This window comes from Triticum dicoccoides, chromosome 3B (genome assembly GCF_002162155.2).
Source record: "Triticum dicoccoides isolate Atlit2015 ecotype Zavitan chromosome 3B, WEW_v2.0, whole genome shotgun sequence".
Lineage (NCBI taxonomy): Eukaryota > Viridiplantae > Streptophyta > Magnoliopsida > Poales > Poaceae > Triticum > Triticum dicoccoides.
Window position 1 is genome coordinate 809,309,358 of NC_041385.1, and position 19,684 is coordinate 809,329,041.

Below are 19,684 nucleotides of genomic sequence, written 5' to 3' on the forward strand. Positions count from 1 at the left end.
CTAGAGCAGGACGAAGGGACGATTGTAGGACAGGAGAATCTGAAACTTTATATAACCAATTATTATAAGTAGTTGTTTGGACCTCCGGAGGATAATTTTGTGTCCTTAGATGAGTCCAGGGTTGAGGATGTTCCTCAACTTGCGACAGACGAGAATGAGATTTTGACTGCCCCTTTTACGGAGAAAGAGGTGTTTGAGGCCATTTCACAAATGAAGAATAATAAGGCTCCAAGCCGGATGTTTTTCCGGTGGAGTTTTATAAAAAATGTTGGCACTTTATTAAGGGGGATTTTCTTCCGATGTTCCATGAGCTTTTCTCTAGACAACTTCAATTGTTTCAGCTGAATTTTGGAACGATAACTTTACTTCCTAAGAAGACAGAGGCCGCTCGCATTGAGCAGTTGAGGCCTATTTGTCTTCTTAATGTTAGTTTTGAAATTTTCACCAAGGTTGGGACTAATAGGCTTACGCAAATTGCGCACTCTGTGGTGCAACCATCCCAAACGGCTTTTATGCTAGACAGAAACATCCTAGAAGGGGTTGTCGTCTTGCATGAAACACTCCATGAGATTCACTCAAAAAAACTGCATGGAGTTGTTTTCAAAGTGGATTTTGAGAAAGCATACGATAAAGTCAAATGGCCCTTCCTTCAACAGGCTTTGCGTATGAAAGGTTTTGATCAGGCCTAGAGACACCAGGTAGAATCCTTCACGCAAAAAGGGAGTGTTGGGATTAAAGTGAACGATGACATAGGTCACTACTTACAAACACACAAAGGGTTGAGGCAAGGGGATCTGATGTCACCTATCCTATTTAACATAGTGGTAGACAAGTTGACAATTCTAATAGGACGGGCTAAGGATGCAGGTCAGGTAGGTGGCCTTGTTCCGCACTTAGTTGATGGAGGTGTATCCATTCTTCAGTATGCTGATGATACTATCATATTCATGGAGCACGACTTGGCAAAACCGCGAAACATGAAGCTCGTGTTATGCTTATTTGAACAATTGACCGGGTTAAAAATTAACTTCCACAAAAGTGAATTGTTCTGTTTCGGAAGAGCTAATGATGACCAAGAAGCGTACAAACAATTGTTCGGCTGTGAACCGGGGGCTTTACCGTTCACTTATTTAGGTATACCCATTCATCATCATAAGCTGACCAACAGATAATGGAAGTGCATTGAGGACCGTTTTGAGAAGAAACTGAGCTGTTGGAAAGGCAAGCTCATGTCATACGGAGGACGATTAGTCCTTATTAATTCGGTCCTCACGAGTATGCCCATGTTTCTTCTCTCCTTTTTCGAGGTACCGGTTGGAGTCCGGAAGAGCCTTGATTTCTATCGATCACGCTTCTTTTGGCAGAGTGATGAGTTTAAGCAAAAATACAGACTTGCTAAATGGGATTTCATCCGTAGGCCGAAGGACCAAGGGGGTCTAGGTATTGAGAATCGGGAAGTGAAGAACAGATGTCTCCTTAGCAAGTGGCTGTTTAAGCTTTCTACCGAGACGGAGGCCACTTGGGCTCAGATCTTGCGTAGTAAGTATCTTCACTCTAAAACCTTGTCCCAGGTGACAGTGAGGCCGACTGATTCACCATTTTGGAAAGGATTGATGATATTTAAACCACTTTTTTTCAATAGGACAAGGTTCATAGTCGGTAACAGAGCAGCTACAAGGTTCTTGGAGGATACATGGCTAGGGGAGACGCCCCTTGCACTTCAATATCCTTCTTTGTATAACATTGTTCAACGTACAGATGCTTACTTTGCAACAGTTCTGCACTCCACTCCACTCAATATTCATTTTCGGAGGACGCTAGTGGAAAACCGTTGGGAAGCCTGGCTCCATCTTGTGAGAAGATTGATGGATGTCCAGTTGTCTCAACAGCCAGATCAGTTGTGTTGGAAAATCACTAAGAACGGAGTGTTCTCGGTCAAATCCATGTATCTGGATGTTATTAACTCTAGCGTGATTCCTACCTTGAAGCATGTCTGGAAAGTTAAGGTTCCTTTGAAAATCAAAGAGTTTATGTGGTTTGTGCATAAACAAGTTATTTTGACTAAAGATAATTTGGCAAAACGTAACTGGATAGGCTCTACAAGATGCAACTTTTGCGACCAAAACGAATCAATCAAACACCTCTTTCTTGATTGTCTGCTGGCAAAAATTATGTGGCGGTCGGTTCACATAGCTTTTAATATTAATCCACCGAATTCTATCAACACGTTATATGGGACGTGGCTCGATGGGATAGATTCAGATACAGCGAGACACATTCGTATAAGCGTTTGTGCTTTATTTTGGGCAGTCTGGAACTGCAGAAATGATATGGTTTTTAACAGAACAACAAACATTCACTTTTTGCAGGTTATCTTCAGGGCCACTGCGTTGATTCGTGCGTGGTCCCTACTCACTCCGACAGAGGCCAGGGAGCGTTTGGTTACTGCGTCTACCCGATGGGAGATGGTAGCACGGGATATTTTCAACCGGTTTGGATGGCGGTCATGTAATAGGATAGGCATGTAGTGCTCCTATATTTTTATGCCAGCCGGTTGTAGCTTTTCTTTTGATGTTTTGCTCTTGGTGAGCCTTTGTTTACTACTGTGTGCGAGACTTGGAGACTTATGTTGGATCTTTTGCTTATTGATAATATTGGCCGTATGCATCGTTCTGATGTAGAGGATGGGGCGAACCCCCTTTTCGAAAACAAAATCAATTGTTAAGGTACTAGAAAGAACATCACAACAACAGAGTCTTTAGTCCCAAACAGGTTCAGGTACGCTAGAAGTGAAACCCATAAGATCTCGCGACCAACTCATAGTTCTGGCACATGGATAGAAAGCTTTCACGCACCCATGTCCATGACTAGTTCTTTGGTGATACTTCAGTCGTTCAGACCTCTCGCGACGGACTCCTCTGGTCCTGTTCAGTCTACCTGGATCTCTCTTGACATTATCAGCACACTTTAGCCGTCCGCAATACATTGGCGCTTTTGGAGGCCTGGGCTGAATATGCCCAAACCATCTCAAACGATGTTGGACAAGTTTCTCTTCAATCGGTGCTACCCCAACTCTATATAGTATAACATCATTCCACACTCTGTCTTCCCTATGTGGCCATAAATCCACCTCAATATGCGTATCTCCGCCACATCTAACTATTGAACGTGTCACCTTTTAGTCGACCAACACTCAGCGCCATACAACATTGCGGGTCGAATTGTCATCCTATAGAACTTTCCTTTTAGGTTTTGTGGCACTCCCTTGTCACAGAGAATGCCACAGGCTTGGTGCCACTTCATCCATCTGGCTTTGATTCGGTGGTTCACATCATTATCGATCTCCCCATCTTTCTGCAGCATTAACCCCAAATATCAAAAGATGTCCTTCTAAGCTACCACCTGCCCATCAAGGCTAACCTTCTCCTGCCCCTCCTCTTGCATAGTAGTACAAAGAACACCAGAAATAAAAAATTACATCCAGGTACATGGATCACCTAGCGATGACTACAAGCACTGAATTGAGCCGAAGGCGCACCGCTATCAGCGCAGGGCAAGCTGTTAGTTATATATTCTTTCCATCCCAAAATAAGTGTCTCAACCTTAGTAGTACAACTTTGTACTAAAATTAGTACTCCCTCCGTCCAGGTCCATAAGGCACCTAAGAGTATTTAGGATTTTCAAGTACTCCCTCCGTCTCAGTTTACAAGTCATGCGCGTATATCTAGGTTGTCAATTTTATCACTCTAACATAAACTATATAACACAAAAATTATAACATTTGAAAATAAAACATCTCAAGTTTATATTGGTATATTTTTTGTAGTATATTACTTGTATTAGGTTGGTCAAATTGACGATCTAGGGGTACGCACACGCCCTATAAACTGAGAGAGAGGGAGTATATTAGTCGCCCTTCATTAGTTAGCACTAATGACTTGTATGCCTACCCAATGCACTTACTAGCGTTTTCAGCTTCACATTTATCTCCCTTCCATATGCAAACCAATCAGCCGCCTCTACCATTTACTTTTTCTTTGCATGCATGCATGCTGGACCTAAAGAATTGCGTGAAACAATTCGTTAGCCTATGCATGGTTAGTCCTACCATCATTGCACTTAATGCGGGATTAACTAGAGGGAAAGAAAAACGTGATGAGCGTCCAATCAATGTATGCCTAGTTCATGGTGCCATTTCTTAGGTACCCTATGCATCTGGACGGAGGGAGTACAAAGTTGAGACACTTATTTTGGGATGGAGAGATTAATTGTCTGGAATAGCCAACCGTCATAAGCAATCTTAGTTAATTAAGCGCTAAGCCATAGGTAGGTGGGACATAGCGCGGCAATCAATGCACAGCATAATGCGGGAGACATGATCCAAGGATCGTGGAAATACTTCTTTTTTGCGGGCAAAGGATCATGGAAATTGACAACTAGGGGTCCGAGCACCTAGCTATATAGGTATGCTTCTAGTTTAAAATTATTATACATATTATATATAATACTTCCTCCATTCCTAAATGTAAAATATTTTAGCTTTTTTCTGATTAGTCTACATTTATCTAAACATTTTTTAGTGTGTACGTTCACCCATTTTAGTTCGTATTTAGTCCACATTTAAATATCTAAAACATCTTATATTTAGGAGCCGAGGGAGTACATGAGCATCGAAACATACATTAGTAGGGAGTACATGATTATGGATTTGATCGCTTCAGGGTTTTTTTCTCTCACCTTCGCATAGCTTTGGTGTTGTATGACTTTGCTATTTGTTGGTGTGTTTTGTGTGCGTGTGTTGATGTTGGCTGTGTGCATCCTAGCTATGCAGAGGCTTGGTGTGCTCATTATGTTTGTATCTTTTTGTTGCTTCATTCGAGCCAATAAAATTCACCCTTTGTCGAAAGAAAAGGGCTTGCCGCATGTAATTAACCAAGTCAAGGCAATCACGTCAGGCCTCGTTCGCTATCTATCAGAGTAATCGATCTGAAGTTAGCACCGCAGTGACACATACTAGTACTTGCTTCATATCACCAATAAGTGATGCTTTTGATACCGACGCATACCAAATGTCAAACCATCGATCGTCGAAATCGACAACTGTGTGGCTCGGAATCAAATGTGTGTACTCCAAAGAGACTTAGTTTTACGGCAGCCTAATAAGAGAACGAACTGGAAGGGCCTAAGTTGCTCGATGGGCTATAAATCCCAGACAAAAGCAGTAATCCTTTTGGATCAAGTGTAGATCGGTCTAGTATACGACAGCAAATGTGACACAAATCATGACGAAGTGTGAGGACCACTTTTATATGCAAAACATGATGTGCATGTATGCTTGATTAACTGGACACCGTTATCATCCATAGAATGATTCTGACAAACAGCATTTCACTCCGACCAAAGAAAAGAGCATGTCCTGCCAAGCAACAAGTTGTATTGGATAACATAAGAATCATTCGCATAGAATCAAATCAACTAGTCTTCATGCTTCAACGATCGATCAAATCGAAGACTGGAGTTTGTTAATTCAATTATACTGCATTCTTAAAAGGATCGATCTATTACTCTAGTCTTTTAGTGAGCTCGAATCATTCCTTGGCAAAAAAGAAAGCAAGCTCGAATCATCAGCTAATCATAAGATAGCTATCGCGCGCACGCAACTGTCCCCTGACGTAGGAAACTAAATAAATAATATTGAACCTCCAGGCGATTGGCCTGTGGTTTTATATCGATATGCAAGGAGTAGGAGTATGTACTTCCAGTAGTATACAATTATTTATGTATACTATATATACATGAGCGTTGGCGCACACTCTAGTAGGTGTATATATTTGTGTGCAACTATGCCTATCACATGTAATTAAGCAATCGTGAGTGCGACTCGCTATCAATTCGAATGATTTATTGGGAGTTAGCGCTAATCCAATTGTTAGTACTTTATCCATATCACAAATGAGTGATGTTTTAGATATCGACGTGTTCCCTACTATCAAATGTCACAGCCATGACCACTTGGTAGTTTGATGATAGTAACATTGATCGATTACTTAACAAGGACACATGCCCTGTTCGCTGGCCTAGTTTTGATTACGGAACCAGCCCTGCCAGCTAGACATTCGGCCATATGTCTCCATGAATTTTTTTGTTTCTTACACTTGTCTTCGAAGTGAAGCGGAGAAGAACGCACGAGTAGCCTGGACATTCATTAATTTGCTCATGGATATATATACATATAGCATTCTCTATATCCACACTAAATATAGGGAGGATATGGGCAGGGCCGGTTCTGAGATTTTGGGGAATATGTTATCTTAAAAAAATTGCTTCTATCTTTCTACTCACTCCGTTCCTAAATATAGGTCTTTCTAGAGATTTCAACAAGTGACTACATACGGAGCAAAGTGAGTGAATCTATACTATAAAATTTGTCTATATACATCCGTGTGTGGTAGTCCATTTAAAAACTCTAAAAAGACTTATATTTAAGAACGGAGGGAGTAGATGCGAAGTCGCTCATGATGATATCAATATCATTCTTATTCAATAAATTCTTTTGAATGGTAATTTGCAAACATAATCTACCTTTGCACATTTCCAGACCTCGCATCATTTTCGTCAATGTATATCTATTTATAATATGCACATGCTTATTACAGTAGGACAAAAATAATCACATAAGGAAGCATACCTCAGCCATTATCAACACGTCCGCTGCCTCCATATACAGGTTAGATGAGATTTGTTTTTCGCTCTCTCATGAAGCACGAGAAACATCTTCTAAGCCCTAGAAACAACATGGACAATCGGTTAAATGTCATATGCAATATGAGAAATAAATAGATGATTCATTGTGTTACTTGATTCGTATGCAGATATAAAAACATAGCTGTACTTTGTGTCCACTTTGATACTGATTTAAATTGGAAACGTCTACGAGGAAGGGACCATCTGAATCCGTTGGTGATAATCCGAATTTTTGAATCCAATCGATTTCACTGGAATTACTACTTTTCCGCGTAGAGCAAGAAAGGGAAGAAATCACAAAATCCATACAAACTGACAGGATTCAATCAACAACGAGCAAACCGATGCCCCTGCCTACCAAAGAGCAAAGCGATCATGGTGGTGAAGACGAGGCTACTGCCTACAGATTTCTCCTCCACCGCCGCCAGCGAGGGCGGCGATGGCCTTCCTGCGATTGGGGGGAACTGGAGTTTGACGTGATCGGTGTGCAAACTCCTTTTTACCGGAGACGGGATGTACCGGAGCCGCATCTGCCGTTGGCGTTGTTTGCGATTCGTGTCGCTCGACGGCCCACATGTTTGCATATCAGTGTATTTCATCTTCTGGGTGCTATATTCACCATGACGTCAAATCAATGTCAGATTGATAGGACACATGTCAGGTGAGAGAGAGAGTCTATCCTGACGTTGCATGTGGTGCCGTGGTACAAATCCTTTCCTTTTATTTTCTCTTTAGGATTTTCAATCATTTCTATCTTTTAAACCATACTGTTATTTTTGAAATATTTCATATATTTGAATTCCTGAAGCCAAGAGCTTTAGTATAAGACCAAATTTGGATGCATTTCAAACATGTTTTAATTTCAACATTTTAAATGACTGAAATTAGGTTTCTGAAACAAGCAAAATATGTTTTTTGAAATAATTGAAATTAGTTTTTTTCATTGAGTGAAATCAATTTTGAAATATGTTTTCTCAACTGAGTGAAGTATGTTTTCTCAACCGTGTGAAATTATTTTCTTTAGATGAGTGAAATTTGTTTTCCATACACGTGACACATATTTTGGTGTGAAATACATTAAATATAGTGAAATGTGATTTATAAAATGAGTGAAATCTAACTTCTGTAAACGGGTGTAATGTGTTTTCTGAATCTAGTGAAACTTGAAACTAACTGAAAGATTTTCTGAAATGAGTAAAATAGGTTTTTGCAATAATTGAAATTAGTTATTTTCATTGAGTGAAATCAATTTTGAAATATGTTTTCTCAACCGTGTGAAATTATTTTCTTTAGATGAGTGAATTTTTTTTTTATACACATGACACATATTTCGGTGTGAAATACATTAAATATAGTGAAATGTGATTCAGAAAAAATATAGTGAGAAGGATGAGTGAAATTTATCTTTGAAACAAGTGAAATTGTTATTTCAATTTAGTGACTGTAATGAATTTTTCTGGATCTAGTGAAATGAGTGAAATATATCTTTTGTAATTAGTGTAATCAGATTTAACAAGTGAAATATAGTATTTTAATTGAGTGAGAATAATGCATTTTCTGAAATGAGTGAAATGTGAGCAATACGATACTTGAAAAAAGTGAAATATATCAATTGTTCTATGAAACCGTCTATTTCAATGTGTGAAACTGTCTATTTCAATGTTCTGAAACTAGTGGAATGGGTGAAATCTATCTTTTGGAATGAGTGAAATCAGTTTTTTGAAACGAGTGAAACATAATATTACAATTTAGTGAGTGTAATGTGTTTTCTAAAATGAGTGAAACCCGTTTTGAGATCTATATTGTTTAATAAGTGAAATCAATTTTTTTAAACCAGTGAAATATAGTATAGTATTTCAATTGAGTGAGTGTAATGTGTTTTCTGAAATGAGTGAAATATATCTTTTGAAAATGAGTGTAATGTGTTTTTTGAAATTGTGAAATCTATTTTTGGAACGAGTGAAATTGGTTTTCTTAATTGATTTTTTTAAATGAGTGAAACCAATCTTTTTGGTGCGGGGAAATATGTTAAATGGGTTATTTCAAATACATTCAAATGATTATTTAAAATATATGAAATTGGTATTTATGAAATACATAAAACATATTTCAATGTGTTTGTCAAGTTGTTTATTCAATGTGCGAAACTGATGTTTGTGAAATACAACTAGAACTGAAATATGAAAGCTATAAATTCAAATTGTTCAAAATATATCCAAGATCGGTCTTGTTTCAAAGGTCTTGTCGCTCTGAATTCAAATATATTTTTTCCAAAAACAGAGTTTAGATTCAAAGCATATTTATCATCCAATTTTTTTCCAAAAAATGTAATGGACGTCTTGCGGTGGGAGAAATAGGAGGATACATGTACCATGCATGCAAAGGTCCTATCCCCTGACAAAAGCTGCTGCATGCAAAGGGACCCACACTTGTATTACCAATGTATAGAGTTGGGGCTGCAATTACTAGTTTATACAGAAAAGGCCGCACGGATCTTGATGAAATGGATAAAGGGTGGATCCAACACCGATACATCCCGCCTCCGGTAAAATAACTTAGTCGGTGATCGGTGGGCTAGGAAAAAACAAGACGCGGGTTGTTTGCTATACGTAAACGACGGTCGTCAGGCCGTTGGCCATCCGCTCGGCCAGGCTCCACATCTCATCAGAGGGTTTCATGCGTATACGTACCTAAGGGCACCTTGGTGGATCGCTATGAAAACAAGGAGAAGGACGTACATTGTCGTGGGATCTAGATTTTCCTGATGCATAGCTGCCTAGCCCATGGGCTACATGCGTACCTGGGAGGGGGGCCCTGGACTTCGGGGGCCCGGGGCGGCTGCCCCTCCCCAGGGCCGGCCCTGGATATGGGGATGTCTGGGCAGCCCTCCACATAGAATGGGGCCAACCCCGGACCATCTTCTCTCTTTCTTTTTCTTTCGTTTCTCTTTGTCTCTCCATCCCTGTTAATCACATACTCAATTCTGGGCAGCTCGCTGGGCTGGAGTACATTTGATCAGGCAATTTAAGAAAGATGTAGGGAACATGTTTGCATGCATACCTAAATGAGGGTCAAAACGGACACACCCGGTCACTGACCGGCAATGTCCGTGGGTATTTAGGGATCAATATTAGCCAATCGTGGTTGTAGACAGGGGCGGACGCACGTACAGTGCTATGGGGGCAGATGCCCCCCACTCGATTTTTGGGCTCTCTTTCTACTGGGTCTCTAGTATACAACTTTGCCCCCTCTCCGCCCGTCATCTTTGCCCCCACTTGTTTCTTTTTTCTGGTTATAAACTTTCACATACGAGAAACCATCACGCTCGTATTGCATAGAGCACGGACGGAGGGATACCTGAGTCCTAGGCGCAACTTGCCGCCTGGCGGCCAAGCAAAACGGGACGCGCCCTCGTCAGTTCGTCTCCGATCTCCGGCAAAGGCCTTGGATCTGCGTTGTGCACGCCGGACGCCCGACCAGTTTGCCGATCTATGGCCCTCTCAATTTATTTGTACGCTGCGTCTGCCTGTTGTCGATCAATCAATATAAGCCCTAGGATAAGTTCATCTCTTTCTAGTTTCAGATCTAATTTCAAATTGTTGTTCCTTTTCGAATTCTGAGTTAGGAATTGGGTGAGTTTTATTCATTATGTCAACCTTGTGTACAGTATACCAATTGATAATTAGGTTAACCGAATGTAGCTTCATGGAATAATTTTGTACAATACAAAATAAGTTTGAGTATGTGAGAGTGGAATAAATCTGTAGGTACTATCTGCCTTCATGTATAATATTTTATTAAGGTCTCTTCCTTTTGACAGTGGCAGGGTAGCTAATGGAGGATTTTCCTATGTTTGTTGTAAAATCTACAATTCGTAACATGTCTCAGTTAATTGATCTAAACAAGCTTCCTCAGGATCCATCTAAAAGTAAGAAAATTACATGTTTCAATCCCAAATAACATAAGCACAAAGTACTTTACATGAGGACCTTATGAGCCTCATGCATCTAAGTGTAAACCGAGGATGACTGGAAAAACGTCATCCATCTATTGAAAGATTCTTCTCGATGTGAAATTTGTGAAGAATGCTTTACATAACATTTGCTTTGTGAAAGAGAAATCTTGGATATCATCTCCAATGAAGTGATTGTTAAACCCTTCCATGAAAAAAATGGTGTGCGATGAATGGGAGGAGGTAATGGGTTTAAATTAATTTATTCATTATAATGTTTACATTCTCCCTTAACATGTACTTTTTTTCTTACAGGTTGCGGGCTAGAAATTTTATTCAAGAAGATTAGGAACAACATATTGCTACTTCTCAAGTCATTGTGTCTTAAATGGTCAGTTTACTTTTACTCTTGCAAGAAACTTGTCATAAATATGTGTATGATGAAATTATACTATAAGGAAATATAGGATTTTATTGCTCATTATTCTTAGTCCCTATATGTATGCTTGTGTAGTTGTGTGGGTAGTTTGTGTAAATGGTCAAACCATTAGCATCTACAGATCTTGATGTAAAAAATTACTACACATCTTTGCCCCCTCTCAGTTTTCATCCTGGGTCCGCCCCTGGTTGTACATGCTCTTAGGCCGTCAAGTAGGGTTCTCATTGTCACCACCTGCCGTCGGCGGTATCGGCGTTTTTAGGTGGGATCGGGAATACCCGCAGGCCAGGATGCACACCTTAGACCTCAAGACCGGCGATGCTACCATTGAGTACAACGTATTCATCACACACTAGTCTCGGCCGTGGTCAAATTTTACCCAGAGTTAAATACCATGAATAAGAAATGTATGCTCTGGCTGCTGTTTAACTTGGCTTAATTTCATTTTTTTCGAAAAATGGTGGATTTTATTAGTTCAAAATGAAGCATCAAGAGAATACAAACACGATGAGCACACACCCGGCCTCTGCACAGATAGGATGCACACAGCCAACACCAACCCATACAAAAAACACGCCTGCAAATAGAAAGTCATATAAGACCAAAGCTATGCATGGGCGAGAAAAAGAAAGAAATAAAATAAAATTCTAATGTGATCAGTTCCGTGATCGGCAAACTACATGAAAGACCATATCCGCACTAACCGTATCAAGACACCATATGAACATCATGATTCTTCAACAGCAACGCCTTCAGGAAGGGAGCAACGCTCAAACGCCGCCGTCACTGGATCCAGCAGTCGACGCCGGAATCTAGGTTTCCTTGAAGAAACTGTCCGAGCATATCCGAGCAATGCCTTCAACAAGGTAACGATGTATAACTATCGCCATTGCCATATATCAAATCTGGGCTTTCACCCCGAAGCTCGATACCGGGTACTTAAGAAGCACCACCATCAACGTCACAAATGTGCTGTCGCCACCACTTTTCCACGATCCCAGCAGCTACATGTGATGCGCCGCTGCACAACCACTCCTCTGCATCAAGCCGACGTCCATAGTTTGCATCTCATTGCCGAAGTGAACCATCGGATCTGAAGAGATCAACTCCCGAAGATCTATCGATGTACACTGCCGCCGTGGAGCCACAAGAGGTCGCTGCACCATCACAGTTTGCAGCCACCATCACTTGGTTTAATTTCATATAATGGAGCTGCTTTCGGTGAACATCTTTCCCTAATTCGTGTGATGCCAATGACAATGAAATGAATGGTGTTGCCGTTTATGTGTTACAAGTCGTTCTTCTTCTTTTTAATCTTTTATTGGGTTGTGTGCATAGTTGATATCTCGACTTAGTCTTTATATTGCATCATTGTAGAGGTCGGATGTAATTGTTATTAAGATGTTAACATCTTAATATTAATATATTAGTACTAAAAAATAAAATGAATTACATCATTGCTGTTACTTTGATTCTCACCAAAATAGGGGCTGGGATGTAATAACAGTATCAACAAGGATTGTAGTAAGTTGGAACCACAGGGAACACTTCCTGTTTTACATAGGATATAGAAAAGAATTGTTGGACGTTTTATACGGCATGAATACACCAATGCCAATTAGTGTTGGTTTTCTCTCGTATTCTAAATCAGTGATGCACTAGTAGAAAAACACCTAATAGTCCCGGTTCGTAAGGGCCTTTAGTCCCAGTTCATGAACCGGGACTAATGGGTCGTTACTAATACCTCCACCCATTAGTCTCGGTTCAAACACGAACCGGGACCAATGTGCCACCACGTGGCCCTATGCACCGAGCCCAGTTAGGGGGCCTTTGGTCCCGGTTGGTAGTACCAACCGGGACCAAAAGGCATCCACGCGTCAGCATTCCAGTGGCTGGGGTTTTTGTTTTTTTTTTTAAAGAAGGGGGGGGGTTGGGGGTTTTGGGGGGTTATTTTAGGTGTTTCATATATTGTGTTAGCTAGCTAATTAATAGAGATAAGTGTCCTCTCTTATGTCCGTGCTTGGTCGACGCTACGTACTATATATACATAAGTGATCGAGAGAACCATTGAGTAGAGAAGTTCGTCATGCATACCGAGAGAAGTGATCGATCGACCTCTCCTTCTCCGAGAGATTTGTCGAACAACAAGTTTTCGTATATCATGTATCCGACGCTACTGGCTACATACATGTACAATATGTATAAGATCTTTGAATTACAATCCCCTAGCAATTGAAATCAATTTGCACATGGTATTCTCCGGCTTTATTGATGACGTGGTCAAGAAAGAATCCCGCCAATTTCTCTTGAATTGCTTTCATGCGATCTGGTTCTAGGAGTTCATTCCGCATCTGCCACTTCTAATTTGAAGAAGGGGGTTAATTAGTACATATATATGAATGAAACTCAGCAGAAATGATGGTGTAATAAAATGAAATTGTGAATATTATTGCTTACGCACTTCATATTGTCTTTTAGAGTGGCCCCGCTTGTTTTTCAAAGTCGTGTTATGAATGAACTCGCACATGTAGTATCCACAAAAATCATTCCCTTCTTCCTGCCACAAGCACATTACGAAATAGAGGTCAATCAAACTGATAGTGAAGCATTATAAATGGCATTGATGAAAGTATAACTATAGAATCAACGGGAGATGCGCGCAACTAGCTAGCCAGTAGTACTTACTTTTGGGTATGTATATCGCAGCTCCTTCGGCAGTCCCGGAGCTTCCGCGGTGAACTGTTTCCAAACCCTGCAAGACAAAGAAAATAATTATTATTACTTGAGATATCAGGAAATGAACAAAAAGTTGCCGATATGGTGTGATAATGATCGATTGAACTTACTTGTTGAGCAATTCAGTCATGTCCGCATAGGTTTTGGGATCTTTCCGTCTCGAGTGTAAGACGGTTACTAGTCCCCGCTCAAGCTTAATCTCCAGAAGAACATAGTGGTACCTGCGCACGCATGCATAACTCATCAATTACATTACTATAACCTCGCTCGAGTAATAAGGGAAACCGAATATGCACACGACAGTAACACTCACTTGTCGTTGTAAGGAAAGAGTATGGTATCTCTGTTTTGATTTTTCATCGATGATCGTAGCAAGTTGTCCTCGGCCTCTTTGACGTCCTTTTTAACCAGAAATTCATCTATGATATTTGTGCTAATGAACCCAATATCATAGATTTCTTGTTTTTTGCACTCGACGATCTTCAGTCTGCATAATATATTGAGGATAATTAATTATAAATACATGAAATGAAAGAGCCGAGCTATATATAGAGACTTAATGACAGAAATAGTACTTACAGACAGTAGCAAAAGACCATTAGTTTATCGTGGGCCTTTTGATTGAAGAACGCGAAGAACTCATCAAATGGAACAATCAACAGATCATTTGCAACGAGGTCGTGCTCCTCTTTAATATTCAGATACAAAGCATTCGTACCCTCAGACTCTCTGCAGGTTTCCATGTACCAATTATGGAATCTTCGCATCATTGTTGTCAGAGATTTTTCATCTTTGATGAGAGGCTTCCCGTACTCGTATCTGTGTTCGTCCACCTCCAAGAAATCAGGAAGTTGATCGTCAGGCAGGTAATCTGCAAGATTAACATAACCGGCCACCGTCCCCGGAGCATTAGACACATTGAGCGCGGGGGGCACGATTGTTGTGCTTGTTCGCCGAGCTGGGCAATTTTTTTTCCCCTTTGCTCGTTCTTTTAACCTTTTAGCACTGACAGTAGTTCCCGACCGCTGGGCTTGGAGATATGTCTGTTCAGTAATGCGCTCATAGTTGGTTCTCGACGGAGACTTTGGTGGTTTCCTCAGGGCATCGATAGTGCGCTTTGCTTTCATCGGATCTACCTTCTCCTCCGGAGGTGGATGTCTCTTTGCTTTCACCCCTTCAAAGAACTCCTTCACGTGGGTCTGCACAATCGTATCGTTTTCCTCCTCGGTCCTCTCGTACGGTAACTTCTCTAGAGACTTGAGAGGTGGACCGTATCTGTATTGCCTCCCGCCTCTGGTTGTGCTGCTAGACGCCGGAGCAGACGGAGCGGCTGCGGCGTCTTTCTTCTTTCGTGCTTGCTTACGAGGCGGAGGAGAAAGAGTACGACGTGCCGGAGCAGCCGGGGCGGCGGCGGGTCTCTTCCGCCCTTGCTGGCGAGGCGGAGAAGGAGGAGGCTGCTGGCTGCTCGGGAGCGCCGGCGCAGGCGGAGAAGGATGCGGAGTGCCGCCACGCGCCGGAGAAGGAGGCGGAGTGCCGCCACGCGTGCCCTGATCGTCACTCGCCGGAGGAGGAGGCGGTGGAGGAGGCGGAGTGCCCTGACTCGCCAGAGGAGGAGGAGGAGGCGGAGGCGTCCAGTTCGGAAGGTTGATGAGCTCCTTCTGCCATAGGCATGGAGTCTTCAGAGCAGAACCCAGCCTAGTCTCCCCTTCACCGGCAGGGTGGTCAAGCAGGGGTCCTCAAATCCCTCCGTTATTTCATCCACCATCACCTTAGCATATCCTTCTGGAATCGGCCGGCAGTGATAAGTTGCTCCAGATCCAGTAGGAGAAACAGAGTCAACAGCCGCCTTGACCTTCAAATTCATCCATCGCGCCATAATGTGGCAATGTTGAGACTCCGTGATAGCATCCACGGGATAGCTGGCAGGAGCCGTCAAGACATGCTCCGGCTGAAGCACCTCGGTGGAAGCCACGCTGCTTCTCCGCTGAGATGGCGGGGTAGCTTCGGGGGAAGCTTCGGCAGGTCGTTTGCTGCGATCTGCTTCTTCTTGTTCCTCTAGCCCCATTACCCTTTCGTGCAGCGCCTGCAGTTGGCCCTGCTCCAGTTTCTTCCTCCTCTCGTGGGTTTTGTAACCCCCTGCGTCCGGAAAACCAACCTTCCACGGAATGGAACCTGGCGTGCCTCGTGTCCGTCCAGGGTGCTCAGGATTCCCGAGGGCCATTGTGAGCTCGTCCTTCTCCCTGTCTGGTACGAACGTCCCTTTCTGCGCTGCATTGATATAGTGTCGAAGGTTCTTGACTGGTAGTTCCAGTTGCTCGTCCGTCCAACAACACATCCCTGATACAGGGTCCAAGGTTCCGCCAGCCCCGAAGAACCAAGTCCGGCAACGGTCTGGCCATGTCAGTGTCTCTGGTTCGATCCCTTTTTCAAGCAGATCATTCTCCTCCTTGGACCACTTAGGCCGGGCTTTGAGGTAGCCACCTGACCCCGTGCGATGGTGAAGCTTCTTCTTCGCAGCATTTTGCTTGTTCGTCGCCGACATCTTCTTACTCTTTTCCGATGTCTTGTGGGCCACAAATGCGGGCCAGTGATCTTTGATCTTCTCATATTTGCCGATGAATTCTGGTGTCTTTTTTTCGACAAAATGGTTCAACTCTTTCCTCCACCTCCTGAATAGGGTTGCCATCTTCTTAAGAGCACAAGACTTGATTAATTGCTCTTTAACTGGCTTCTCCGGATCCTCCTCTGGCGGTAGGGTGAAATTTGCCTTCAGCTGAGTCCAAAGATCTTCTTTCTGCATATCATTGACATAAGACACCTCAGGGTCGTCCTTAGGCTTATACCATTGCTGGATGCTGATCGGGATCTTGTCCCTAAGAAGAACCCCGCACTAAGCAGAAAATGCGTTCTTTGTCCGGATGGGTTCAATCGGTTCGCCGTCGGGTGCGATTTCTATGATATCAAACCTTTCATCCGAGCTCAACTTTTTCTTTGGGCCTTGTCTCCTTAACGAAGTTGTGCTCGATCCGGAGGGCTAGAAATTAAAAGGAAGAAAGACGAGAGTAATATATATGTGTACATATGCCAAAACAATGAATGCATCAATTAACTAGTCAGCACGGGCTTAACTAATACATATATACCTGGCCAGACTCTGTTCGGTCACCAGAGCAGTCAGCACGGTCTCCTTCTTGTACCTCCATTGGGTCATCACCGGAGCCATCATGAACATAGCCCTCTTCTTGTACCGGCATTAATGGGCCGGAGCCATCATGAACATAGCCCTCTTCTTCACCCAGTCCTTCCTGACCAACGACGTCGTTGAAAAATGACGCAATGACATCAGTTCCTTCTGCGATCATCTCCCCCAACACCGCTTCTGTTGCTTCGTCTCGGTAGTGCTCCATAGTTTCTGCAAATATTTACAACATGTCAATTATTATTCAAACATGGTACAGATGGATATATATTAGTGGCAAACATAGAACTAGCTAGCTAATCACAATAAGGAATCATGTTAGTGGCCTTGACGCTGCTTCTCTAGGGTTTGGGATCGCCTCGACACAACGCTTCAAGGGTTTGGGGTGGCCTCGACGACAACGCTCTTTTAACTTGGTAAATTTGGGTGGCCTCGAGAGTTTTGGTCGAGCGAGAGGGCCGAGGGGGGTGCTGCCGTTGTATAGGTTATCACGGTCGAGAGGGGGTATATATATCGACCGCCCCTCATGTCGAAGTTATCTCGAGGGGGCGGCGAGGGCGAAGGTGAGCAGCCTGACGGCGACAGATCCGATAAAACATAAGAAAACGAAGAAGAAATAAAAAGAGGAGAAGAAGAAAGTAATAGAGGAGAAGATCGAAGAAAAAAAGAAGAAGAAAGGAATAGAGGAGAAGAAGAAAGGAATAGAGGAGAAGAAGAAAAAATAGAAAAATTCTATTTTTTCTTCTTCTCCTCTATTCCTTTCTTCTTCTCCTCTTCCTTTTCTTCTTTTTTGTTCTTCTTATTTATTTCTCCTCTATTCCTTTCTATCTTCTTCTCCTCTTATTTTTCTTCTTCTCCCTCGAGAAAGGAAAATAATTAAGGAAAAGAAATAAAAGAGGAAGAAGGAAGAAGGAAGAAGAAGAAGAAAGGAATAGAGGACAAGAAGAAAAAATAGAATTATTTTTTCTATTTTTTCTTCTTCTCCTCTATTCCTTTCTTCTTCTCCTCTTCTTTTTCTTCTTTTTTCTTCTTATTATTTATTTCTCCTCTTCTTTTCCTCTTCTCTTCTTCTCCTTTCTTCTCTTCTTGTTTTCCTTTTTCCTCTCATTCTTTTTCTTCTTCTTCTTCCTTCTTCCTTCTTCCTCTTTTCTTCCTTTTCCTTATTTTACTTTTTCCTCTACACTAACCTAATTAAAATGCACTAACCTAAAATTGATATCTAGTAACAACCTAAATAAAAAATTAATACATATATGAAAAAACATATATAAACAAAAAAATGCTATGAACATTATATTCATACATACATAGCCACATCCATTCATCATATAGCTACCACATACATATATACATTAATTATATATATGAATAAAATGCAATGAACAAAAAAATACACATGTATGTATGAAAAAAAAGCACTGAACACAGAGCCTCGACGACGCGGCGGCTCACAACGAGGGCGGCCGGCGAGGGCGACGACGGCGGCGGCGAGGGCGTCGGCGACGACCACGGCGGGCCGGGGCAGGGGCGTGGCCGGCGACGACGGCGACGACGGGCGCGGGCGACGACGACGGCGTCGGCTGGGGAGGCCGGCGGGCGGCGTCGGGGCAACGCCTGGTGGCGACGCAGTAGGGGCGACGACGGGGGCGCGCGGACAGCGTCGGGGCGTCGGGCGGCGTCGGGGCAGCAGACGGCGTCGATCTGGGTAGCCTGGCGGCGTCGATGAGCTCGGCGTCGTCGAGCGGGCCGGGGGCAACTGGCGATGTGTTCGTCAAATTTTCCTAAGTGTTATATATATAGCAAGAGCATTGGTCCCGGTTCGTGAGTCCAACCGGGACTAATGCCCCCTTTAGTCCCGGTTGGTACCACCAACCGGGACCAAAGGCCTCTTTTCAGCAGCCCAAAGGGCGGGAAGCAGCGACCTTTGGTCCCGGTTGGTGGCACCAACCGGGACTAATGCCCCACCCTTTAGTCCCGGTTGGTGCCACCAACCGGGACCAAAGGACCCCGTGCTGCCCGCGTCGGGGCCAAAGTTTAGTCCCACCTCGCTAGTTGAGAGGGGCGCGCAGTGGTTTATAAGCCCCACTGCAGCACCCCTCTGGAGCTCCTCTCCACCGTAGGCTTGCGGGCCTAATTGCTACTGCTTTGCCTGATGGGCCTTCTGGGCCTACTGCGGGCCTGAATCCTGGCCCATGGTAGGGTTCCTAGTCGTATTCAGGCCGGGAGGGCCCAGTAGGAGGCATTTGTTTTTTGTTTTCTTTCTTGCTTTATTTATTTTATTTTGTTTCTACTTACAACAAAATACTTATTGTTGCTAATTTTAATTATTTTTTAGTTTTTTTGTTTTGTTTTCTGCATTATTTATTTTCTTTTGTTTTTTGCTTTATTTTTTAATTCTTTTTGCTTTTAGTTTTAGAAAATTTATAAACTTTCTGTTAGTGCCATTAGTTTTCAAATTTGAAAACATTTTTTTGTTTTTTTTGTTTTCTTTCTTGCTTTATTTATTTTATTTTGTTTGTACTTACAACGAAATACTTATTGTTGCTATTTTTAATTGTTTTTTTGTTTTGTTTTTTGCATTATTTATTTTCTTTTGTTTTTTGCTTTATTTTTT

At 42.4% G+C, this 19,684-nt stretch overlaps 1 protein-coding gene across 1 annotated transcript in view; it reads right to left on the minus strand.

Moving 5' to 3' along the window:
- Positions 1 to 2,297: 2,297 nt before the first annotated feature.
- Positions 2,298 to 19,684, minus strand: part of LOC119280122 (dolabradiene monooxygenase-like) — a 26,144-nt gene continuing 8,757 nt past the window's right edge. Inside the window, exon 3 of the mRNA XM_037561090.1 lies at positions 2,298 to 2,317. Coding sequence (XP_037416987.1) covers positions 2,298 to 2,317 — 20 coding nt within the window. The remainder of the gene's footprint in view (positions 2,318 to 19,684) is intronic.